The sequence below is a fragment of the Ranitomeya imitator genome, chromosome 2 (assembly GCF_032444005.1).
Source record: "Ranitomeya imitator isolate aRanImi1 chromosome 2, aRanImi1.pri, whole genome shotgun sequence".
NCBI lineage: Eukaryota > Metazoa > Chordata > Amphibia > Anura > Dendrobatidae > Ranitomeya > Ranitomeya imitator.
In genome coordinates, this window is record NC_091283.1 from 403,539,914 (window position 1) to 403,565,441 (window position 25,528).

At 46.7% G+C, this 25,528-nt stretch overlaps 1 protein-coding gene across 5 annotated transcripts in view; it reads right to left on the bottom strand.

Moving 5' to 3' along the window:
• Window positions 1-1,774: 1,774 nt before the first annotated feature.
• NDEL1 (nudE neurodevelopment protein 1 like 1) overlaps window positions 1,775-25,528 on the bottom strand; it is a 28,990-nt gene continuing 5,236 nt past the window's right edge. For 3 of the 5 annotated variants that reach the window (XM_069750660.1, XM_069750664.1, XM_069750661.1), the window contains exons 2-9: window positions 17,636-17,733; window positions 16,366-16,519; window positions 14,638-14,786; window positions 13,712-13,848; window positions 11,196-11,369; window positions 9,974-10,065; window positions 9,591-9,754; window positions 1,775-4,334 (exon numbers count right to left, since the gene is read on the bottom strand). In XM_069750660.1, coding sequence (XP_069606761.1) covers window positions 4,253-4,334; window positions 9,591-9,754; window positions 9,974-10,065; window positions 11,196-11,369; window positions 13,712-13,848; window positions 14,638-14,786; window positions 16,366-16,519; window positions 17,636-17,721 — 1,038 coding nt within the window. In that variant the 5' untranslated portion in view covers window positions 17,722-17,733 and the 3' untranslated portion in view covers window positions 1,775-4,252. Of the gene's footprint in view, window positions 4,335-8,578; window positions 8,614-9,590; window positions 9,755-9,973; window positions 10,066-11,195; window positions 11,370-13,711; window positions 13,849-14,637; window positions 14,787-16,365; window positions 16,520-17,635; window positions 17,734-25,528 lie in introns of all 5 variants that reach the window. The other 2 variants (XM_069750663.1, XM_069750662.1) reach the window with 1 other exon arrangement.

Below are 25,528 nucleotides of genomic sequence, written 5' to 3' on the forward strand. Positions count from 1 at the left end.
AAAACCAGTCCCGCCAAATTCAGGTGACAGAGTCCCTTTAACACAAAAAATAATGATTTTTTTCATTCCTTCTCCCCAGCGAACGCTGCTAGGGAGAAGGAATGAATGCCGGCTTCAGCACCACACGCAGGGGGGACAGCACTTACTGTAGCGCTGCTTCTCCTGCAGCGGTACGTGCACACGGAGAGTACACACTGTTCTCCGTGTGCGGGACGTATTGCGGTACGTGCTGCGGGAGAAAAGCAGACATGTGCATAGACCCATTCATTTGAATGGGTCTACGTGTGTCAGTGTCTCCGGTACGTGAGAAAACTGTCAGTACACGTACCAGAGACACTGACGTGTGAAAGAGGCCTTAGTCAAACTATTCATTGAAGAAGTAAATGGAAGCCAATTCAGGGAAGGAGAACATTAGTAGTAAATTAACAGAAGTAAAAATGAAAACTCTCAGCTGGTGGGGATGTGCCACATAGGATTGTATATAGGAGTGAGAAAGGACACTTGGTCTGGGTCACCTCCGCCCAGAAGAGGTCCAGCATAAAACAATAGTAGAAGGGTTAAATAGCCAAGGTGATGTAGCACTCAGGGAAAGGTGAAAAGTATAAAACCACCATATTAAAACAAAAGCACCTTTATTAAAAAGAAAACCCGTTTCAGCTGCATTTTGTCTTGAACACCTGATAAAGGCAGAATGCAGTCGAAACGCGCTGTATTTTTTTTTTTTTTTTTAAAGAAAGGTGCTTTTGTTCTGCTTTTATATTGTGGTTTTAGGGTATGTGCACACGTCGGTGGGATCTCAGCGGATCTTTCCGCACCTGTTTTTGTAAATCTACAGGTAAACCGCACTGTGGATTACCTGCGGAATTACAGCAATTTTTTTTGCGGATTCCTATTATGGAGCAGGTGTAAACTGCAGCGGAATCCGCACAAAGAATTGACATGCTGCGGAATAAACAACGCTGCTTTTCCGCGCGTTTTTTTTCCCACAGCATGTGCACTGCAGATTTTGTTTTCCATAGGTTTACATGGTACTGTTAACTCATGGAAAACAGCTGTGAATCCGCAGCGTGTGCACATAGCCTTACACTTTTGACCTTCCATACAGCTCTCCGCATCGGGAGCGCCACATCACCTGGTCTATTTCAGCCTTCCATGATAGAGGAGAGGTGTGGTATTGTCGGGAGTTCCTAGAAGTCTATATCACCTGTGGAAGCACTTATTGTGCTGCCATATATAGTGCCACTGTTACAGTATCATACTCATACATTATTATACCCATCAGATGTAGATTGGGGTCCTGTGTGTGCACCATACCTTGGCATAATGGATCCATTCCTGGGAGTTGGGTCACAATTTATGGGTGTATTATACTTTCTGAACCCTGCATTGAGCAGGGGGGTTGGACCAGATGACCCAGGAGGTCCCTTCCCACTCTACCATTCTAATATATCCTTTGACCCTTTCTTATCTTTCTGGATGCCGTTCTTCTTGGAATCTATTGGAACTTTCATTATTCACCATGGGAGGTAGAAGTTGCCAACCAAAACTCCCCATAGAAGGTCCACATAGGCCGATGCTACCCATGGGTACACTTGTGGCAGTGGTATAGTGGCGCTTTAGGGTCTAGCGATGCCTTACTTTGACGTTATTACTGTGAACATTGCACCCTGATGGGCGTCTGTGGCCTTGAACCAGTATCCATTAACTGCAGAAACTTTCCAACTCCATCTTGGCATTGAGAGCCCATCTCCCCCTCATCTCAATAACAAGACACTTTTTTTTTTTCTCTTTTTGTTCATTTGTTTTTATTCCCTTCTAAAATTGCCACCGTTTCCGACAGTCACAAACAGATTTCGGGATATTACTTGCCGCGCCTGTGACGCACCTTCGCCCGCCGTCCTTGGAACATGCCGTATAGAATCTTCAATAAATATAGAACTACGTCGCCCGAGTTATGTACAAATATCTCAGGCCAAAAAAATATTATGTTTACAAATCTATATACAATAAAAACAAACAAAAAAAAAATGTAAACAGTCACAACGTCAACGATAAGAACAGCGGGGACGGGGCGGGAGTCGGGAGAGAGCAGCGAGGGAGGGGCTAGACTAAAATTAAGTGTGCTTTAAAATAATGTGCAGGGAGGGAGGGGCAATCAGAGAGAAAAGCAGTGGTCTTATGAGAAAAGTACCCGTGTATCAAACTGATCGATGCCCATCAATTGGCGGGAAGGGGGCTGGCCTGAAAGTGCTCTTTACCTAGTCTATAGAATTTGTACATGAAGGAGGAGGCTGGATGACTGTTATATTTCACATTGTACCAAAAACCTTGCTACTTTTTGACCCTTAGGCCACCGTACAAAAAGTGGAAAAATATGGCTGCTTTCAAAAACAGCGCCACATCTGTCCGTGGGTTGAGCTGCAACTCCAGACACAACCAGCAGTCCGGTGTTTCTACCCATGTTTTACTAGTCCCGTACAACCCTTGAAAGGGGTTCTTGTTTTTGGTCCCTGTTTAACGGCAAAATGCAGAGTTGGTCTTAAAGGGATTCTGTCAATGGTTTCGACCCTTCAAAACATCTGACAGCGGTAGTTTTTATTCCTCCTGGGGGTGTGATCCCGTCTTATGGAGTGCCCTGGGGTCTCTGCACATAAAGCCCTCCAGACTTTTACATGTAGCAGCCCTCAAAACAACCCTGAGTTCACAGCAGAGAAGACGGGGAGTTTAGAGAGACCGGAGCACTTCACATGAAGGGACCGCCCCCTGGACACTTAAGAAGCAGATGAAAACAAGGTCACAAAGCAAGGAAGACTATCTGCCCAGGTATGTTTTAACTGCTCACCTGTCTAGTTTGGAGAGGTCATACTTACTGACAGACTCCCTTTAAGCTGCATCCTATGCACCGGAGGCCATGATGAAGTGTCGTTATACTGCCCTATGTGGGTACAGACTGATCTATAATGGACGTCTCCACGTAGTTTATGTATAGATGTAGGAGGGAGAGGCCAAAATTGATCAGAGCATCAACCAATCAGATTATCAATACCCTGCGCAATACGGGGCCCCGATATCTACATTAAAAAAATCAAGTTATGGGGCCTCCTTTAAGCCTTTTGACCAAGCTAAGGCAACGAAACTGAAATGTGGGGATAAATGGGGTCCGATAATGTTGAGCATTCTTTACATGTCTTTTACTCCATTCACACCCAGAGCTGCGATTGGCTGACAGCCTCTTGGCACTGGCAAGCAACGACCTGGCATCATAGAAGACTGCACAGTACCTGGTGTAAAGACTACATCTCCCACATTGCACCACAATGTAAACGGCAGAATTTTGAATGCTGCTCTGGATGTGACTGGAGTATAACCCACAATATAACTTATGATCCAAAGTCACTCTATATTCCAGCTGCTGAAGAAGTTTGGAGGGGGATGATGGGAGAATATGGTATATCATCCAGGGGAAGGCGCTTGAAGGTCCTGGCGATCTGATCTGCACTTTTGGTTGGGAAGTAAATGGGAACTACGCTGTGTAACACCTATGTACATGTCAGGGCAGGCATCCACAGGAATAGAGGCACAGAACAGGGGAGGGGGTAGGGAGCCCTGTTGGTGACCCCATAAACATTACACTGTCAATACTGTTTAAAAAGGTGGAGAGAAGGGGGCGAAAAAAAAAAAAAAGAAAAAAAAAGTAGACATTCTGATTGACACAAGCCAAGCTGCAACCCTGTAATATAGATCTGAGGTGGGAGAGAAGAGGGTGAGGAGAGAATCGGAGGCTCGGGATCGGAGACCCCACAGCCCGGTGCATCCTTCGCAGGTGTGGGACGCCAACAACTGTCCGCCGTTTCCACCTGCCGCGTCGTAGCGCCTCAGAGGGCGAAGTGTGAGGAGAGTTCATACTTATTTCTAAGCCATGAGTGGTTGTGCCGAGCCTGCAGCATGATTAACACAGCCATTTCACAGCAGTACAGCAAACCGGGACACGAGAAGGAAGAAGTCGCGGAAGCCGTGTCCAAGGGGTTTAGAAGCATCCAAAATGGCGGCAGCGGAGAGAGTATATTGCGCAGCCTCAATTCCAGCTCAAGTAAATATAGGTGAACCCCTTTTCCTGTTCCTCCCCGGAGGGAGCGGCGTCTTCTCCCTCCAAAAGGCAGTGAACAGGTTAAAGTGAAGCGAAGTTTGTCTTTATTTTTCAGAAACTGTGAAGAACGAAGGTCCAGAGTCTTTTCTCGGGGGGTTCCTGTGCTCATACACTGAGGGGGAGCATCCCGGGAGGAGACGCAGGCCGTGATCCTAGGATTCCTGGGGGATCGTAACCGTTCATTGCCCTGCAGATAGAAATTACGGAATATTAATAGACTGAAAGGAGACTATAGAGGAACTGACACACCGGGCGCTGCGTGGAGAAGCAAATCAATTCTGTCACCGTCCCTGAAAAAAAAGGGACAAATTTCATTTTTGTGGAAATACCCTATGACTAGACTGAATGAGACATGTCACCTTGTATATGTGCTGCTGAATCTCCAAGATAGCCCGACGGCTCCTCACTGTCCCTCCTCCCTGCTGCTGAATCTCCAATATAGCCGACAGCTCCTCACTGTCCCTCCTCCCTGCTACCGCTGAATCTCCAACATAACCCGACAGCTCCTCACTGTCCCTCCTCCCTGCTGCTGCTGAATCTCCAATATAGCCGACAGCTCCTCACTGCCCCTCTCCTCCCTGCTGCTGAATCTCCAACATAGCCCGACAGCTCCTCACTGCCCCTCCTCCCTGCTGCTGAATCTCCATTAACATAGCCTGACAGCTCCTCCCTGCTGCTGAATCTCCAACCTAGCCTGACCACTCTTCACTGTCACTCCTCCCTGCTGCTGAAACTCCACCAACATAGCCTGACAGCTCCTCACTGCCCCTCCTCCCTGCTGCTGAATCTCCAATATAGCCCGACAGCTCTTCACAGCAGCTGAATCTCCAATATAGCCCAACAGCTCCTCACTGTCCCTCCTTCCTGCTGCTGCTGAATCTCCAATAAAGCCCAACTGTCCCTCCTCCCTGCTGCTGCTGAATCTCTAATATAGCCAGACTGCTCCTCACTGTCCCTCCTCCCTGCGACTGCTGAATCTCCAACATAGCCCGACAGCTCCTCACTGTCCCTCCTCCCTGCTGCTGCTGAATCTCCAATATAGCCGACAGCTCCTCACTGCCCCTCCTCCCTGCTGCTGAATCTCCAACATAGCCCGACAGCTCCTCACTGCCCCTCCTCCCTGCTGCTGAATCTCCATTAACATAGCCTGACAGCTCCTTCCTGCTGCTGAATCTCCAACCTAGCCTGACCACTCTTCACTGTCACTCCTCCCTGCTGCTGAAACTCCACCAACATAGCCTGACAGCTCCTTGGTGTCCCTCCTCCCTGCATCTCCTCACACTAACCCTTACCCACAAGCTCCTCAGTGTGCCTCCTCCCTGCTGCATCTCCTCACACTAACCCTTACCCACAGCTCCTCAGTGTCCCTCCTCCCTGCTGCATCTCCTCACACTAACCCTTACCCACAGCTCCTCAGTGTCCCTCCTCCCTGCTGCATCTCCTCCACTAATAGAAAAAGATTAACCAGCTCACCCCAGCTAAGCATCCCAGGAGGCACGGATCTGCAAGGAACCACTTGCGGAAATGAAAAAAGAAGATGATCCAGCTTTCAAAAATTTAACAAAGCTTTGTTAAAGAACGCAATGGATGTTCGAAACACGTAGCGGTGTCTACTCTCTTGATGGAATCCTATTAATATTTTTTAAATCAAATACATTTTCACAAGCTGGATCATCTTTTTTCATCTCATCCACTATTCCTTACACAAAGCTCCTCAGTGTCCCTCTTCTCTGCTGCATCGCCTCACTAACCCTTACCCACAGCTCTCAGTGTCCCACCTCCCTGCTACATCTCCCACTAAGCCTTACCATAGCTCCTCAGTGTCCCACCTCCCTGCTACGTCTCCCACTAACCCTTACCCACAGCTCCTCAGTGTCCCTCCTCCCTGCTATATCTCCCACTAACCCTTACCCACAGCTCAGTGTCCCTCCTCCCTGCTACATCTCCCACTAACCCTTACCCACAGCTCCTCAGTGTCCCTCCTCCCTGCTATATCTCCCACTAACCCTTACCCACAGCTCCTCAGTGTCCCTCCTCCCTGCTATATCTCCCACTAACCCTTACCCACAGCTCATCAGTGTCCCTCTTCTCTGCTGTATCTCCTTTCATGATCCCTTACCCACAGCTCATCAATGTCCCACCTTCCCTGATGATCCTGGTTCCAAGAGGATCCTGGAAACAAACACAACAGATCTGCTTCTCCCAAAATGTTACCAACCTTAAAATACGATGATGCACCCTGCACAAAACGTGGCACCCAATATATACCCAACATAGCAATGCTGCCAGGAGTTTCTGCACCTTCATCATAACAGAGCATACTGTATACACATATATACCTATCAGTGGAGGTAAAGGTAGGACACAGGTGCACAATACAAATGGTCAGAGGAGAAGGGAACGTGTGTCCTGTTCTGAACAAAAAACGGGGATTGGGGAAGCTTGTGTTCCGTTAGAACGAGCTGTGCAGAAATCCAGTATTAATCTGGACCAAACTCTTGATTATCACCCTTGGATATTGCAATAATTCAATAAAGGAAATATAAATTGCAGTGTATATTAAAATGGCACAGTCAATTAAGAGGGGGGGGGGGGGGGGGGAGGGAGGGCGCTGTTGCATCGTTACCTATGGAAATCAATAATTGCAGTTAGTGGTAAAAAGTGGTATTGCAGTTGATGGAAAGGATTTGATGGAATTTTCCTTTATTTTTGCCCCGTGACGTGTCTCAGCAGGTAAAACAAGTTCATTTTCCAATTACGCACACGCATGCAAACACACACACACATGCCTGTCCACAGACACACCGACTGAGCCTTTAAGGCTTTGCTTTTTTCCTGCGGCAGTAAGGTTATTATGTAATCTTAAAGGAGATCAACCAAGTGAAAAAGACCAGCAACAGTCAGTCACATTGGAGGAAGACCCTCTATTCTCAGGCCTGCTGTCACACTGACAATCCTATTACTACACAGAAAGTGAAGGGAGCAGCTAGGTACAGGATGGGAAATGACAACATGGGTTGCGCGTATGCAGTGCAGCATCGCATGCCGTGTCAGACTAGCAGGATAATTACCTTCTCCGAGGATCATGACTAAGCTGGATGACCTCAGACGGATCACATGTACCAGATGCAACTCTGGCAGGATTGCAGTTAACCAGTCTGTGGTCAGATTAAAGGGGTTATGTGAGAAACAACGCCCCTATTGTCCACAGGAAGGGTCTGGTATTGCATCTCAGTCCATGGAGAATAGTAGTTTTGCTCTCTACTTATGAGCAGCCCCCTGTAATGGTCACAGAGACATACCCTTTCCTAAAACGCTATGAACGCTCCGTTTATCTTTCTCGGCCGCTCCAGTGATCGTGTCGCCTGCCATCCGTAACAACCCACTATGTGAACAGAGTCATGTCAGTGATGGACGGCCTGCCCACTGCCCCCAATGCCAGTCACCGGGGGTTATGCTGTTATTCGCAGGGGTCAATTCTCATGCGTTCAGTCAGTGGGTTATGAAAGGAAAGCATGCACTGTCACTACAGGCTGGGGAGAAGTATAGACCTGCGTGAGGAGGCCTGTGGGGCTACTGATAAAACCGTACACACAGGAGGGGAGGCTGACGATAAAACAAGACAAGACAAAGCTGGGCGACTAAATAAAATCTAATGATCTAAAAAAATCCCCAAGAAACTAGGATCCTCATGCAGATAGCAACTACTGGGGGTGCACTATCCAGGCTACAAGGTTTGTACCTTGACATGGTCCTTAATACTAGTAATAAAGGTGGGGTGCTGCCAGATAACGGACTCCTCTACAGCCATATAATAAAGCTTTATTTTTTATTTTTTAGAGAACACTCTTTAATTGGTCAAACCAAGCTTACATACTATATGTCACTTACCACATCCTGTGATCACAGCTTTTACCATATCCTAGACTCCATTCACTTCCAGAGCAGCGCTCCAAATAACTCCTGAAGCTTCTGCTGTTTCACACACTTGCCGCTCTACAGAAGTGGATCGAACTGTGAATGCTGCTCTGGATGAGACTGGAGACTTAACACATCTCGAGACCAGTAAAGTTCTTCTTAATAGGGTTGCCCGATGTGGCCGACTTTACATCAGTGGGTTATCCGGGACGCGGGCATTATTGGGAGGATGTCGTTCACACAGCCCAACAGTGAGCGGCACCCCGTCATATGAAGTATTTGTACAGTTAGTATCATGTATCAAAGAGAACTTGATCATTCTCCCAGTCACCCAATCATGATTGTTTGTAGCCTCAGGTACCCCAGTAGCTCCCCCGGCGTCCCCAGGGGGGTTACTGACTATAGAGAGTCAACCCCATGCGGTTAGTCTGGACGCTTCGGAAAGTGGTTATAAATACAGTGCGCCACCCAGAGGTCACACCAGCATGCAGCCTTATCACTATGTGCAATTACCCATAAACAACGTGGGGAATATGACCGTTTCCTGCCTAGTAGGGAGGGAAAAGAAAAAAAAACAGATTACTCCGGCTGTCCGGAGGCACTTAAACACTGCACCAAACCTCCTGCGAGCACTTACCTGAGGGCCAGGGCTTAGGGAAGCAAAAGGAAAGCGCATCATCCAATGCAATGTAACCCGCAAAGAACAGAACTGGGCATGGACCACCAGGAATAAACCTTTTCTCGTTGCCCAATAAAGCAAACAAGCTGATACCAAAGGAACACTATAAAAACAATACGGGTCTTGTAGTAATCCGATGTGTCAACGTGGAGAGATCAAGCTATGAAATCACATGGAAGTGCTTTGGGGAGGGGGTGTTGATACACTGACACGCCCCAAAAGCACTTCCTGGCTAATTTGCATGTGGCTATAAAGCTTGATTTCTCAGTGCTGGCACATAAGATTACTGCGAGACAGGGATTGTTTTTATTTTGTGTATACCCACTTTAAGCTTACAAACACCTTAAAGGGAACCCTCCTTAAGCGTGCGTGTCCAATCCTTCCCTCCTCATACATATCGGCCGCCAATGCAATCTAAAGGGTCTAATATTAATCTAATGTGTAGGGGGTCTTCAGATACTGAGCAAGAACTTGGTTAACGCCCTTCTATTGGCAAAAACCACAGCAATGTAAATTATGGGTGCCAACTGATTAAGCCATTTACTTACCCTCTGAACACCCCCTTTCAGTAATAAGGCCTGGGGGCCATGATTTCTGGCAATATGCAGATGTGGCGGAGTTACAGGACACCATGCAAGTTATTTATAAGCAGCTGATAAATACATTCATCATGAATAGTTACGACCGGAAGTGGCCATTTTGCTTTAGTTCCCCTTTAAAAAGGAAGTGGAATCATAGAATGATTCTCAGCAGGAACAGCCATCAGTCCTTCAGGAGAATATGCACAATATGGTATCATACAGTCCACGTCTGGGGACATCTGAAGGCTGCCATGTGTAGACTCACCCTTTATCGAAGTACGTCGTGTGCGCTGGATGGGAGAACTTGGTCCCGCTGTTTAGTATGCTACTACTGCTGCTATTGCTGTTCAGACTGCCCGGGACGTAGGACTTCCGTGAAGCCTGATCCTTGGCAAAGTTCCGGCATGCTGCCAGCTTAGACTCTAAGGCCTGGTGAGAGGGAAAACAGCAGGGGTGAAATAGTCACACGTACCTACAATCTGGGAGCACAGGGGCTACTTGTGAGACACGCTAACAGTATATGCTCGACAAATGAGACCCCCTCGAGCAGTCACTCATCATTAAAACGAAGGCGGAGAGATGGAAAAGTCTTGCCGCTTTGTACATTGATAGTCAGTATGAGAACTCTCCAAAATGCAGAATACTTACACCCACTTTTCTTAAGAGGTCCCCTACAATGTTCAGGGCAGAGATTCTGGCGGACGGAGTTAGTGGCGTAGTACCAAAACCGTTTGGTATACCTGACATTAAAAAAAAGCATTATTTATTTAAAGGTGTAGTCTCAGCACAGACACTGATGACATCTCTGCCAGCGGCTCATATCTAGAGAACAAAAGGATCAGCAGTCTGAAATCAGACATGGCAGATTCTCATCTCCTCTGATATGATCTGTCGGGGAAGAGTCGGGGGACCCATAGATATTAGACTGTCGGTCAAACATGTCAATATTGAGGGTTTGGATGACATTAGTCTAGTCTAATGTGTCTGGGGGTCCATCACCGACAGGAACTCCTGGTGATGCCACCCATGTCTGGTGAGACAACACTTTCAATACGAATACAAAGGTTTCAACTGCTATGTGAAATGATCAACATAGGATCCATCATGGGAGAATGATGTCTGTATAATTATATGATTTTGTGACTCCCAGACCGCATCCACCAAATGCCAAAATGCCAAGGCTGATTGAAAAGACCACTTACGTAAGGGAATCAGATGATCACTAACAAGTGATGTCAGCTCTTTGCATTTCGATGCTGAATAGTGATGAGCGAATGTGCTCGGATAATGTGTTATCCTGCATTCTCGTGTGCTGACCGAGTGTCTTCAGTGTGCTTGAATAGTATGTTCAAGTCCCCGCGGCTGCATGTCTCGCCATTGTGTAACAAACAGGCAATCCCTGCATGTGTTGCACCTGTTGAACAGCCGCATGACATGCAGCCGAGGGGACTCGAACCTATTTTTGAGTACACCGACATCACTCGGTTAGCACCCAGGACCAGGCATAACACCTTATCTGAGCAAGTTCGCACATCACTAATGCTGAAGTATCTTGAGATGATATATTCTACGTGTGCTTGCTCCGACATTCTGAGGATCAATGGGAGTCTGACCATTGGGAGCTCCCACCAATCCTGAAATAAAGGATTCCTGTCGGAAAGAAGTGGCGGCCATTCATTCCGAAAGGGAGTGCAGCAAGGTACAGTACTTGGCTGTCTCCGGCATTCCCCTAGAGAATGAGGGAATGACCCTTTCGGTGTGACGTGGGGACATCTGTCCAGATACAAGAAATGCATATGCATATAACGTCGGTCCGTTACTGCCTGGACTTCCCTGTGTTCTCGGGTGCATTACCAGAATGAAGCCATACCTTTCGGAGAGGTAAAACTGTTGTCTGAGATTTTGCCCACAGGGGTGGCAGGTAAGGAGAGCGAGGCTTGCACGGCGGAGTCTGCCTTCTCGCAGTCTAGAGTAGGGGAGCTGGGGGCCGATTTCCTTGTTCCATCAGTCTGTCTTTCCCGGACTGCTAGCTCCTGCCGTAAATCTATCAAAAAAAAAAAGAGAAAGAGAAGGTAAAATATCTGCAGATCTCACTAATTAGCGGAAACATTGGAAAGATCTGATGATTAAAGAGCCATCTGCTAAATGTTCCTACAGACCCCAAATAATCCCCTTCTATGAAGTGCTGCCAGGGTGTGAACAGCCCGCCGCTGCCTGAGGCACAGCCGGAGCGACCAAGACACAGGGCACTGTATCCAGGAAATATACAAATGGCTGTCAGCTACTGTGTGAAAGTCTTTCCTGGCTTATCAGCCTTGTCATACGAATGGGACAGATACTGGATGTCTGCCATGACTGCGAGGCTTTACTTGTTGATGAATGGGGAGACTTTGACATAATAATGATAAAAATTTTACTTCTATTGCGCCAACATATTCTGCAGCACTTTATATTTTATAGGGGACTTGTACAGACAATAAAATACAGCATAACAATAATCACATAAATCAACCGATACCAAGAGGAGTGAGGGCCCTGCTCGCAAGCTTACAATCTATGAGGAAAAGGGGAGACACGAGAGGTGGATGGTAACAATTACTTTTGTTGTTCGGACCAGCCATAGTGTAAGGCTCGGGTGTTCATGTAAAGCTGCATGAACCGGTTATCAGCCAGAATATGTAGCAGTACAGACACAGAGGGCTAATAACTGCATAAAGTGTATGAGAACATGATGCGAGGAACCTGATTATGGTAAAAATTTTGAATGGGCAACACAGGGATAGCTAGATTAATGTGTTGAGGCGGTAGGCCAGTCTGAAGAAATGCGTTTTTAGGGCACGCTTAAAGCTGTGGGGATTGGGGATTAATCGTATTAACCTAGGTAGTGCATTCCAAAGAATCGGCGCAGCACTTGAGAAGTCTTGGAGACGGGAGTGGGAGGTTCCGATTATTGAGGATGTTAGTCTTAGGTCACTAGCAGAACAGAGAGCACGGGTAGGGTGGTAGACTGAGACCAGAGAGGAGATGTAGGGTGGTGCTGAGCCATGGAGTGCTTTGTGGATGAGGGTAGTAGTTTTGTACTGGATTCTGGAGTGGATGGGCAACCAGTGTAATGACTGGCACAAGGTAGAGGCATCGGTGTAACGGTTGGTGAGGAATATGATCCTGGCTGCAGCATTCAGGACAGATTGGAGCGGGGAGAGTTTGGTAAGAGGGAGGCCGATTAGTAGAGAGTTACAATAGTCCAGACGAGAATGAATAAGTGAAACAGTAAGAGTTTTTGCAAAGTCGAAAGTAAGAAAAGGTCGAATTCTAGAAATGTTTTTGAGATGCAAATTAGAAGAGCGAGACAGTGATCGGATGTGGGGGGTGAATGAAAGCTCGGAATCAAGTATGACCCCAAGGCAGCGGGCATGTTGCTGGGAAGTAATGGTGGAGCCACACACAGAAATGGCAATGTCGGGCATAGGTAGGATAGTAGAGGGAGGAAACACGAGTTTTTGACAGGTTCAGCTTCAGATAGAGGGAGGACATGATGTTGGAGACATAGGTAAATCTGAAAATAGCGGTAAAATTGTTCCAAGAACGCTTGGTTTCCAATGTGGCCTGATTTTTGCAATCAGATTACCTTGTTTTTCATATGGGAACATAAACCCCTTAACTGGTGATGTATTTTTACATCACAGGTCAGGTGTGGGTTTATGGAGCGGGCACAGGAGCGGAGATTGCACCATACACGGCGGGTGATGGCTGTGTTATACAGCTGACGCCTGCCTTTAACAGCTGCTATTGCTGCCTTTAACTATTTAGATGCCGCTGTCATTCTCTGAAAATGATGTAAAAAGTTTCATCTGAAGTTTCCTACACATTTGGGAAAAACATCATGTTACCATCACTTTTGACAATAAAGAATTACCCTGATAAACAGAGACAAGCCTCATTAACAAGGGAAATGGTAAAACCCGGTTATCGAGAATTTCCAGGAGGAGTAAGAGGGTCTGAAGGTAAATGTCAGCATACAGATGCTCCAACAGGGGCAGAGACAAGCCTTATCAACAAGGGGAATTGTAGTACCCAGTTATCGAGCATTTCCAAGAGGAGTAACAGAGGGTCTGAAGGTAAATGGCAGTGTACAGGACTGATACAAGTATTTAGGAAAGCAGAGGTGTAATGATCACTGTGTCTTTGTCTAGGGGGCACAAACCTGTGACTACAGATAGAAGCAGTCACACAGTGTGGTTATAGACGGATCCTTTACATAATGCTTCCTTTGTCTGGCTATATTTAGTAAGGGAGCTTAATTTGGCAGCCTATTAATGCCTTTGGGTGTGTACAGGAAGATGAGCATACAGATCGTGGTGTCTGCGCCGAGAGAGAAACCCGTACCTCGCGCCTCGTCCTTTAATCTCTGCACGGACACCAACAATGACTCCTTCTCGTCCAGCTCGCTCTCTAAGAACGCGTTCCTCTCGATGGCCTGATTCAGCCGCTGTTCGAAGTCTTCCAGGGACACGATTGTGGCCCTACGGATGGGGGAGGGGGAAGAAAAACAAGGAGTCATCAGCAAAGAGGTTTACTACAGGGGAAAGGTTTCTTCTGTTGTCCCTTTTCCTGTTGCCTGACAATTTGGGGGTCAGTATTTTGCCTTCAGACCACGTCTGAGCCTGAAAAAACGGGTAGCAATGTGTTGACTACGTTTACCTAAAGTGAAGTCTACGGTTCGATCGGTGATACATTCGGATCCATTCTGCTGCACTTCAAAACAGAAAACCCATGAAGAAACAGGAGCCAAATATGGTCTTAAAAGGATTGTCCACTTTCGGGGACTTTTTTTCTTTTTTTTAACTTAAACATAAGGTGCTAAATATTTTTGCAATTAAAACATTTACACCATTTTGCGTTTACATACTCTTTATATGTCCTGCCCATGCAACTTTTATGTTGAAAAAATACATATATATATTTTTTTTTAGAAACTCTCCCTTGCCACTGTCAGAAAACACTCACTGACGGATTCTCAGCTCATTCTGCAGCCAGCAATACACAGTGCAGCACAGAGGCTACAGAAAACCAAATTATTCAAAATTCTTAATGAAATCCCAAAAAATAATTTTTAGCCCCACATGCATGCATTTAAAAAAATAAATAAGGCGCCTTAATGCGGAAAAACCTTAACCTGCCCCTACATAAAGCCGCAGTGCTACCCAAATAAGTATGCAGCAAAGAAATCAGTACAGAGGTCACATGGTAAGTCTGGCTGAGGACTGCTGTGCTGTAACTCATGGGTTCACCCCCTTGGGATGGCCACTCACCGTTTGGCTCTCTCCAGGTCGTCGTTGGCCTGCTCCAGCTCCCTCACGTACTTGTGCAGCTGGTCCTTGATGCTTCGGGCTCGGCTCAGCTCGTCCTCCAGGAGGGACACCTGCTTGTAGCTTTGTGCGTACTGATGCTCTAGTTTCTCCTGCGAGGTGCGACAACATCATGTTTAGTCTGCAACTGTTGCACCACTACAACTCCCAACATGCCCTGACTACCTGCGGTAGTAAAACACTGCTTTACCCCTAGACGAAGTAGAATCGAGACGCGCGTCAGGGTCTGAGATGGAGGCCGGTGTGACACATTCTACTGTTATTATTGGGTATGACTGATTGTAATGCATCGCTATCTCTTCACTATTCATTTTATTTTTGTGCATTACATTGCACTTTGTACTGCTGTTATTTTTATTATTTTGTGTCTCTCATTGGCCTCCCCTTGCTTTCATTGTTTCTTGCTGTCACGATTAACTTATTTTTATTGTGTAGTTGTGTGTCTTAATAAAATATCTGATATACAAGATGTGACGCAGTGACCCCTGTAACAGGTAGGGGGCGCTGCATGGTCTCCCCAGTGTGCACACAGAGGTGTATTGAGGCCTTGAGAGTGCATTGCAGTTGCATGCATGACTGTGGTTATAAGACAAAGTCCGGCATTGTGGTGAATGGACGATATGTGTGTCGCAGAGGAGAAGACTCTGCGCTGCCAGCCTGAAGTGATGTGGTGTTCTGGGACCTATAGTCCCACTAGTATGTTGCATGTTGTGCAATAGTCATGGGAGGCTGGCTGGGCTAGTTATGTGAGATGGGCGGGACAAACTAGCCAAACACACCCACACTCCCACCCAGGGGAGTGGTTAAGGATATATAATGTGACCAGGGTGTGGGTCACGTGGTCCCTGTGTATGTTCCTGTGTGGTTCCTGTGTTGGAAGACCTGGGAGTAGGCTTCCTGAAAAGCACATGCTGGTGTTGGGAGGTCCTGGGAGTAGGACCGGATCCCTGAGCAGCACTCAGTGAAACTGTGGACCTGGATAATCTGTGTTGGGGAAGCTACCGACCTTCGGTGGGTCTGGACTAACTAATGTGTGCCGTCCAGGCAAGTTGGTGATCCCCATGGGCAGCTTTCCCGGAAGAGTGGACTGACAAGGAGTCAGCAGGAAGAGCAGGAGCTCCCGTAAGGTGCCTCCATAGACTGTTGGTCCTTATTGTTTCTATGAACTGTGTGGAAACCCACAGCAACTGGTCAAAGGAGGACCAGCGTGTTTAGTTGCTGCAACCATAATGTCGTATGTTGGTGCCTGTTGTGCTCCATGGACATTAGTGATCTGTATGGCATCCGGTCACCCACGATAACTGAACACAGAGGTTTGGCGTGTTTAGTAACCGTGTTTTAACAGTCATGTACTATGATGTAAGACTGTTTTTCGTTTGTTCATCTTTCTATGGTTTATGGAGAGAATAAACCAAACAGACTGCTTTAAGTGAAAAACAGTGCCCGTGTGCTTAAATCCCGTGCCAAGCGAGTGTCCCCCAATACACTCAGTAAGAGCAATCTTACAATGATTAGATTATATGTATGTATATATACACACGCACATCTGATTTCTGATTACATTCTTATAACTCTTTCTTATATTTCACTTGTTTACAACCTCCCACCTATACTTCTGCTTCACATTACCCACATGCTTGACATTCTGGGCCCCTCGCGGCAGACCCATACCTTTAATGACTCCACCTCATATTTAATTCTTTGGTTATCTGCTAGCAAATCCCGGTTCCTCTGCTCCGCCTGCACCAGCTGAGTCTCCAGCTCGGCCTCCAACTCTCGGCTCCCTTCTTGAAACTCCACCAACTCGTCACGTGCTTCCTGGTAACTAAAGGGTGAAAAGAAAACAAAATTGGATAGTCTAGGATAAGAAAAAAAAAATATGGCTGCTTTCTTCTAAATACAAAGACTGTCTATGGGTTGGGGTGGGAATTGCTGCAATGCCATATACAACCTTTTGGACAAGAGGGGGCGCGGTTTCTGGAAAAAAAAAAATTCTTACAGACAATTAAGGCTACGTTCACATTAGCATTGTGCGGGACAGTGTCGGCGACGCAACGCACAACGCATGCAAAAATGCATGCACAACGCAGCTTTTTGTGACGCATGCGTTCATTTTTGCATGATTTTTGGCGCAGAAAAAACTGCATCATGCAGCGTCCTCTGCGCCCTGACAGTTGCGCCAAAATGACGCATGTGTCACAAAACGCAAGACAACGCATGTCCATGCGCCCCCCATGTTAAATATAGGGGCGCATAACGCATGCGTCGCCGTGGCTGCGCCCGATGCTGCCCCGCACAACGCTAATGTGAACGTAGCCTTAGTAAGGGAATTTGGTGGAATGCACGGGAATTTTAAGGTTGTCCCAACTTCTTTAGATGCATTATGCCTTTTACCTGCAATTTTTATTTATGGTGGGAGCTCTGGACAAAGCTCACGCATGCTTCCCCAGCCTCCTTATACGCATGATCAAATAGACAAAGTGATAAGCAGCTGCCAAATAGGAGTTCAGCTGGACTGTCCCCATATGTAGAGGGAGGGAGCATTAGGACTTCATAGAAGGGCGACGGGACCTACCCTCAGTCACAGAGGTGGGTATTAACACTTTTCTTTGATGCTTAGGAGACCGACCACTACTGCTGCTGTCTAGCTTCTAAGGACTGTCCTGAAGCAGTCAAGGACTAGGAGGTAACAGTGTGCTCCAGCCATCCTGGCCAGCTTCAAAACGGAGAGTACAAGCTCAACAGAAAGCTTGTATGAACTGTGCATATTCTGCTGTCTGGCAGCGGTGGTCGGTCTCCAAGGCAACCAGCTGAAAACAAAAGAAAAGCGCAAATATCTCAAGAATGGCTGAAAATTTTAACAAGGTGTAAATTGCAAAAAATTTTACAATAGTCATCTGTGTAGATGTCCAGCATACTAATGGGCTCTGGTGCCATGTACCTCTGCTTGAAGGTCTTGGACAGTTCCCTCCAGTAAACAATTTCTTCCTTCGGGCTCATGAACTCCGGGACTTCTTCATTGTCCATGTTTAGGAAGATCTAGAAAAAAAAAAAAAAAGGACTAAATGGGTATGGACAATGACATAACGAGGGCACAATCCCCATGAAAAAGTGCAAGCACGTAGCTTCGTCCTGTAAAAAAATTAAGGGGGGGACGGGACTTAGCAGGAAGCCTTTAAGCTGGCACGGAGCACATGAATCAGAGTCAAAGCCAATTAGGAATGCCTCCTGCCCGCAGGCTTACACATAAGACACGCTACGGAGAGAAGATCATGTGGTGCCATCGTCCCTGTGCCCGGAGTCAAGGGCAACACAGAAAACAAGTCGTAAACCCACGGAAGGGTGTACGGATTATGTAAGAGGTAATTGGCAGACGCTGACGGGAGGCGACTGAGGATAGACACAGAGGCATTTACCAGAAGGCACCGAGGTGCCACTTAGAGGGGTATTTGCTTTCCTTTGGGTTGTGTGCCCCTCTTGGCAAAGAGGGTCTCATTTCTGCAGTCCACGTCACGTTCAGTGACCTCTCAATTCCGGAAAAGTTTCCTACAGAAACAGAACAATCCGAACATCTTAATTATAGGTTGATCACAAAGATGGCACCCTTTGGCGATCTGCTGTGATCTGTGGGAAACCTTGAGTTAAGTGCTCAATTCTCCTGCAGCGCCTCAAGAGGAGAAATGAGGCAGTACACATGGCAGACATATCAAAATATATAGAGGACTGGTCAGGTCCTCCAGAGCGAGAGACGCACTTTGTACCACTCTGGCAACGAGATCCGGATCCTGAACAGAGGACCCTCACAATGAACTCTGAAATCCCCAGTAACGTGTATGAAAATGGCAACCCCTTTAAAGAACAGACCACAGAAGCTCGAGTGGTCGCCCCTCTTGAGGTACAAATAAATAATGACTAGCACTCATCAGTACAGATAACTGGGCTCATGCGTTCCACCAATTGTCAGCTCAGGTAAAAAGGTCTTATGAAAAGTTTGGAGGCGGCTTAACCGCAGGAAGAACAAAAGGATGAGACACAAATTTGATATGCCCGATCAGTTCATCAAAAGGCCCCCCATAGTCAGATGGTCGGCATGTTTTGTCTAAAAGGCCCCATAAATTTCGACAACCAGGAAAATCAGACAACATCCTACACTAACATCAGGGCTACGGAGTTCCTGATATATCCAGAGACATGAGCTCAGCTGGGCATGAGGACTATTATTGGGGTCATTACCCAACACCTCCTTTAGGTCAAATTCACCTGTATACTGACTGCCCGAGATCCTCCCGGCCCGAACGAACGTACAGCCCCATATATATCTATGAGGCTGTAAGTTCGGGAAAGGAGACCCATGATCAGTCCCTTCGAGGACAAGTGAAAACATGTCATCTGGACTTTGCCTAAAAGGATATTTCCAGCATTAAAAGTTATCAACTATCCAAAAGGAACGGATTGGTGGAGGTCCACTGCTAGCACCTGCACGGCTCCCGAAAACTGGGCTCTAAAGTGGTCCATTCTTGGTCTCCGGGACCGCCAGAAAAAAGCCGTGCACTCCGGCAGACCCTCAGACAATTAGTGGAGCAGCAAACGTGCATGTGTTCTGTGGTGCGGACCCCTAAAGGTTATATTACCCATCCATGGGATTAACTCTAACTCCTAACTACATACTAAGGAGTCTGTAATGGGGGGTAGTAGCGTCGGTCTCCCACCTTTCGTGTTGGCAGCCTAACAGAAGGACGAGTCAAGGGCTTGTATTTCCCGTGGATTTTCAGCTGTAAAGCCGCTTAGCGTTTTTTCCCCTATTCCCCAGCTTGTGATCCTAGAACATAGAAGCATTGCCATAAATCCCCCATTTACCACGTGAGATTACAAGTGGCGGCAGATTCCCCGATGGCGATGACGTCGGAGCAACATTCCTGGAAATGAGAGCGGAATTCGGACTTATCATTGCCGCATCCGCCCCCAGAACAATGGGTGGTGATCACAAGCCCTGGACCAGGATTCACCAGATGGATTTATGATGGCCGCTTCCTTTCTCCACTGCCCCTCTCCGCATGACATCAGCCCCCAGGAATGTGGACGGACCGTGCCATGCGTTCTGGAGACTTGGAAATCCTACAAGACACTAATGGCGGGAAGGAAAAAATGATATAAAGACAAGAGGATGAAAAATGTGTAAAACACAGCAGGGTCTCCCACTGCAAAGGCATAATTTGCTTCAATAGAGCAGAGCAGCAGTGTAAAGCATGGAAGAGGGAAAAATGTCAGATGGCCTCAAAGTACTCCACTATGCTTCACAAGACAATCCAATAATAGCTATGTGAGGAGGGGAAAAGATGCATAACGACTGAACAAGCAAAGCTGCAGTGTAAAGCAGAGAGGCTCGTGAGAATACTGGAGCAGGAGTTTACATATTTCACGATATTGAAGGCAAAGTAAAATGTTTAGTCTAAAAGGAGCAAGTAATAGATGTCTGTTTAACAATAATAATCATAAGACTCAACATGCCAAATGCTTACCCATGTGGGAGGGAAAAGACCGCGGCAGACTGGAGAGAAGGGCCCCAACGCGCGTTTCGCGAAGTTGGCTTCCTCAGCTACCTCACGGTCCCCTGTTGAGTCTTATGAGTGAGGGGACTTTAGCGACACTAGTACGGGCAATTATATATATATATATATATATATATATATATATATATATAGGCTCCCTGTGTAACTATTTTGGACTATGGGATGCCTATTTTTAACCCACTCGAAGTACCAACATATAGGGATTAACCTGTTTCGGCGGACTGATTGTTTTATGTGTTTTTTCCCCCTTGTCCTCTCGTCAAGTATTTGTACATTTGGGCTTTTAGCTGTTGTGTATTATTAATGAGCTGTTTGTTTAATAAATATTCACTTTTGAGATTATTGTTTTCAGACTTCAGGCTCTACTTTTTCTAGATTTATATTTATGAGAGTATACTCCTGATCTTTTGTAGGCTGTAAGTAATAGATGTCTGGTGGATCTAACCAAGCAAAGCTGCAGTGTAAAGCAAGGAAGAAGACAGAACCAGAGCTTTTGATAATACTAAAAGGGGATTGCAGGTTTCTCGAGACAATACAATAGGTCTATGACAATGAGAGATATAGATGTGTCTGAAAAAGCTGCAGTGTAAAGCATGGAGGAGGGATGGAGTGGGGGGGGGGGGGGGGTTCAGCCTGCATAAAAGGTTTTTGAAGACAATCCAATGGGTATAGTCTATGAGACAAAGGGTTCTAGATGTGTGGTGGAAAGAGCAAAGTTGCACTCTAAAGCATGGAGAAGAGACAGCAGAAGCCTGAGCTACTGGTACTGAAGACAGAGACATCAGGCTATAGTGAAGCCTTCTCAGCCTGGGTGGGGGAAAAAAAAAAGTCTGATAAGTTTAGACTGGACAAGTAGAGCTGCAGTGTAGAGCATGAAGAACAGAATGCCAGATAATGCAGAAGGGGGATTTTAGAATATATTAGGGAGGATTCTAACAGTATGTGTGGGGGATGGTGCCCTGCAAAACATGATTCCCCAACAGCCTTCTTATGGGACCAATATTAGCAGGACGACGAGGAAAGAAGAGCCGCAGCAGACATAATAGTGTTGTGTGTGGGAACAGATCACAATTCCCGCATTCATTAGAGCTGCGGCTTGGAAGTGAATAACGGCGAGGGTACAATAAACAATCGGGGCGGCTGCCACTGATGCCACCGCTGCCAATGATGCAGGAAGCACAGCCACAGTGATTGAGAGCAGCTGTGGTGGAACTTACAACTCTCAGCATGTCCGCACCAACCAGGAACTAGACAAGTTACAGAATATGCAATATTGCCCCTATATTCTTCACAACACCGGTTCAGGTGGCGACTAGATCCTGACCGACCACCAGAGACTTCAATGAAAAATGAGAGGGGGCGGCTGAAGGAATTCTATGGGGGCAAGAACCCTGCATGACGTCACCAGCCTGCTGAATGCTTCCCTATGGGCAGTGCAATGGTGGACGTTAGTGGCCCTGTAGACGTCACTGCGCCCCCTAGAGGCCGATCTATCCCCAAAGACCTTTAGGGTATGTGCACACGATGCGGATTCTCTGCGGATCTGCAGCGTTTTTTGCAGTGCAGAAACGCTGCAGATCCGCAATTGATTTACAGGACAATGTAAATCAATGAGAAAAAAAAAACTGCACACGTTGTGGAAACGCTGCAGATTAAAACTATGTGCACACGTAGGAAATGTGGTGCAGAATTTTCTGCACTAAATCTGCATCTCCTGGCAGAATCCGCAGGTGCGGTTTTTATGCGTTTTTTTGTGCAGTTTTCGTGCAGATTTTACCACTGTGGATTTCTATAATGGAGGGGTGCAGAAACGCTGCAGAACTGCACAAAAGTGACATGCACTTCTTTGAAATCTGCAGCGTTTCTGCACAGATTTTTCTGCACAGCTTTTTTTTTTCCACATTGATTTACCGTACATTGTACTGTAAATCACAGTGCATTTCTGCAGCAGTTCTGCACTAAATCTGCATCGTGTGCACATACCCTGAGGCTATGTCCTGGCAGAAAACACACCTACGGTTCCGCAGCGTTTTTTGTGCGGTTCTGCAGCGTTTTTTGTGCGTTTTTGCTGCGGTTTTCTTGCGGATTTGCTGCGTTTTTTACCCCTGCGGTTTTCTATAATGGAATGGGTACAAAAACGCTGCAGATTCACAAAATAGAAGTGACATGCTACTTCTTTTAAACCGCAGCGTTTCCGCAGCAGATTTTCCGCAAAGTGTGCACAACATTTTTTTTTTCTCCTTGATTTACATTGTACTGTAAATCAATTGCGGATCTGCAGCGTTTCTGCACCTCAAAAAACGCTGCGGATCCGCAGCAGTTTCCCATGAGTTTACAGTACAATGTAAACCTATGGGAAACCAAAAAGGATGTGCCCATGCTGCGGAAAAAAACGTGCGGAAACGCAGCGTTTTATTTTCTGCAGCATGTCAATTCTTTTTGCGGAATCCGCAGTGTTTTTACATCTGCTCCAATAGAAAACTGCAGATGTAAATCCGCAGCGGAATCCGCAATAGAAAACGCGATAAATCCGCAGGAAAAACCGCAGCGGTTTTGCACTGCGGATTTATCAAATCTGCTGCGGAAAAATCCTCAGTGGACCATTCTACGTGTGCACATAGCCTAAAAGAAGTAGCATGTCACTTCTTTTTTGAGGATCTGCAGCGTTTTTGTACCCATTCCATTATAGAAATCCGCAGGGGTAAAAAACGCAGCAAATCCGGAAAAAAAAAAAAGCAAGCAGCAAAAACGCACAAAAACCGCTGCGGATCCGCACAAAAAATGCGACAAATCTGCAGGTGCGTTTTCTGCCAGGAGAGGCAGAATCCGCACCAGAAATTCCTACAGACTCAGTAACAAGGTGAAGAAAAGACACTCGATAGCGTCTGACAAACAGGGTGACGCAGGCAGGAATGTGTTTGAAGTCGGCAGCCGCCCATGTTCGCACGGGAAGGAGTGTCTGACCATACACCGAGAACAATAAATGTGGCTCGGGGACTCGATACTCATGTCTTTTTGGAATAAGATATCTCTAGAGACAGGTTCGGACACGTTAGGGGGGGACTACAAGTTCAAGCACGCCTGTCCCCATACTTCATAGACGAGATCTATAGAGTTACATGGACAGCGGTCAAAAGTTGCAAAAAAGAAAAGTCAAGGTCGATCAAAAGGGAAGGGTGAGCGGTGATTTACAACGGCTGGTCAGGAACGATGTGGCACGGACTGGCATCGGATCTCATCACTGCTCCCGTAATGGGCGGTAAATCTCCGCGGTCATGGCCGATTACACCATCCAGCTGTCCCAGTAATTTCCCACCACCGTGACCTTGGCAATCACATTGTGTTCACGTGCTCCAAATGTGAGCAGGAAAAGGGTCAGCTGTGGGCTAAGAGAGTACTGGTGCCAGGCTGTGCCCAGGGGCCGAGCTGCATAATGCATCGTGGATATGGAATGGCAGCCTCACAAGGCAAAAATCGCACCCCATATGGTCGATGCATGGACTACAGCCACGGGCTGAGCCCTTATACCGCCATCGGATGCCATATTGTGTGACGGTAGGGTGCCACATCTCGTAGGACCACTAACAGCTCCCATTGCCCTGTCGTTCAGTGGGTTGGTGCTTGCCCCGTAGAATTCCTGCAGCCGCCCCCTCTCATATATGGCATATGTAATAGTCCCAGTTCAATGATCAACAAGGTTTTCCCACTCTAGATCCAAGAAGTGGAACCACCAGTGGAATTTGTGCTAAAGTAAAGTGATGATAGATATATAGATCTCATGATGGGTTACCACAAAATTCCAGACGCAGCGGCTTCAGACATGAGAATATTAACTCTTCCCTAAAATGAAACCCCCTAATTATTACCATTTCCCCCCATTCTGGTGGGAGGTTCATACCCCAAGTCATGACAACATTGGTGCATGCGACAAATACGCGGCTAACAAATCCATTACAATGAAGGTGGCACGTCCAGGGCAGCGCCCACCGCAAAGTGGGGATATAGTTAGTCTATAGTTAGTCTATCCCCATGTTGATGCGCTCGTCCCCCCACCCCATAGCCTGGAGAACACTTGTAATCAGATCCATTCCCCTTTGGAGGACGCCTAGAGACGAGGCTCCAATTTCTTCTAGTATTTCATGATAAATGAAAGTTGTCAAAACTTTTTGTTTCTCAATGACGAGAATTCTTCATCCTGTAACTGGAGCGCAACTTACCAGGTATGCAGGGCAGTGCACTGATCAGAGGGACAAGGCAGAACTGCACTTTTATATACCCAGCAAGCTTCCGGCTGGCATCAATATATGGCAGATATAGGCCTATAACGAGGGCCAATCGGGAACGAAGCAATGAGTACGGGGGTAAACAATGCTCCCATATGGTCAGCACGGGGTGATAAACGATTTAATGGTTGATTTGATCAGCTCTGCGTCATGTTTACATGGGCCATGATCAGGAACAGCCAAGAGTCGCAACCCACCACTAAACTGGATGAACATTAAAAAAAGTGACCAACCGGACCCCTGAAGCTTCTGCGTACTGCTGCCCTTCTACCCTGCCAGTTTTCTGATATAAAGGGGGTGTCAGATGACTGCCGCAGCCAAAATGTAGCCACTGTTAGTGCCCACCGGACTGATCCAAGTCAAATGAGACTGCCGGAGAACATTGACAACAGAACCGAGGTTTACTGGGGGTCCGATAGGCAACGTTAAGTGACCACTGCAGCCAGTCAGTGGCCTCTGTTTGGCAGCAACAGTCATGTTCTGTCAGCCTGAAGCAGCAGTTTCCTGACTGAAACAGACAGACCACTGCAGTCAATCAGTAATAGGCCTCAGAGGAATCCCGGAGACTGACCACAGGAGTGGTGCAGTCTGGTAGGTAACTTTTTTTTTTTTTTTTTTTTTAATTTTAGCTTTAAAATGTCGGTTCTAAATAAAATTAGTGGTCAACCCACTTCATGGATGGGGAAATTCAGGATATATCACATTAACGCAAAATGGGGGAGTTCTACTTCAAGGGGTGCAGCTAAAAAGGGTGCCCAATAAAGATCCTACATTTTGCAGGAATCTTTCAGGGGCTTTATAGTACTACTCCCTTCCGCATGCAGAGGTGAAAGAAGCTAAAGATGTCCCACCTGCATATACCAGTCTACTGCCGGGAAAGTTACGCTCCTTCAGGTAACGACATTTATATCATTTTTAAGACTTTTCCGTGATGGAGAAGAATGCGGCAGGACCTGCCTTCGTTTTCTATAAAGGCCGAAC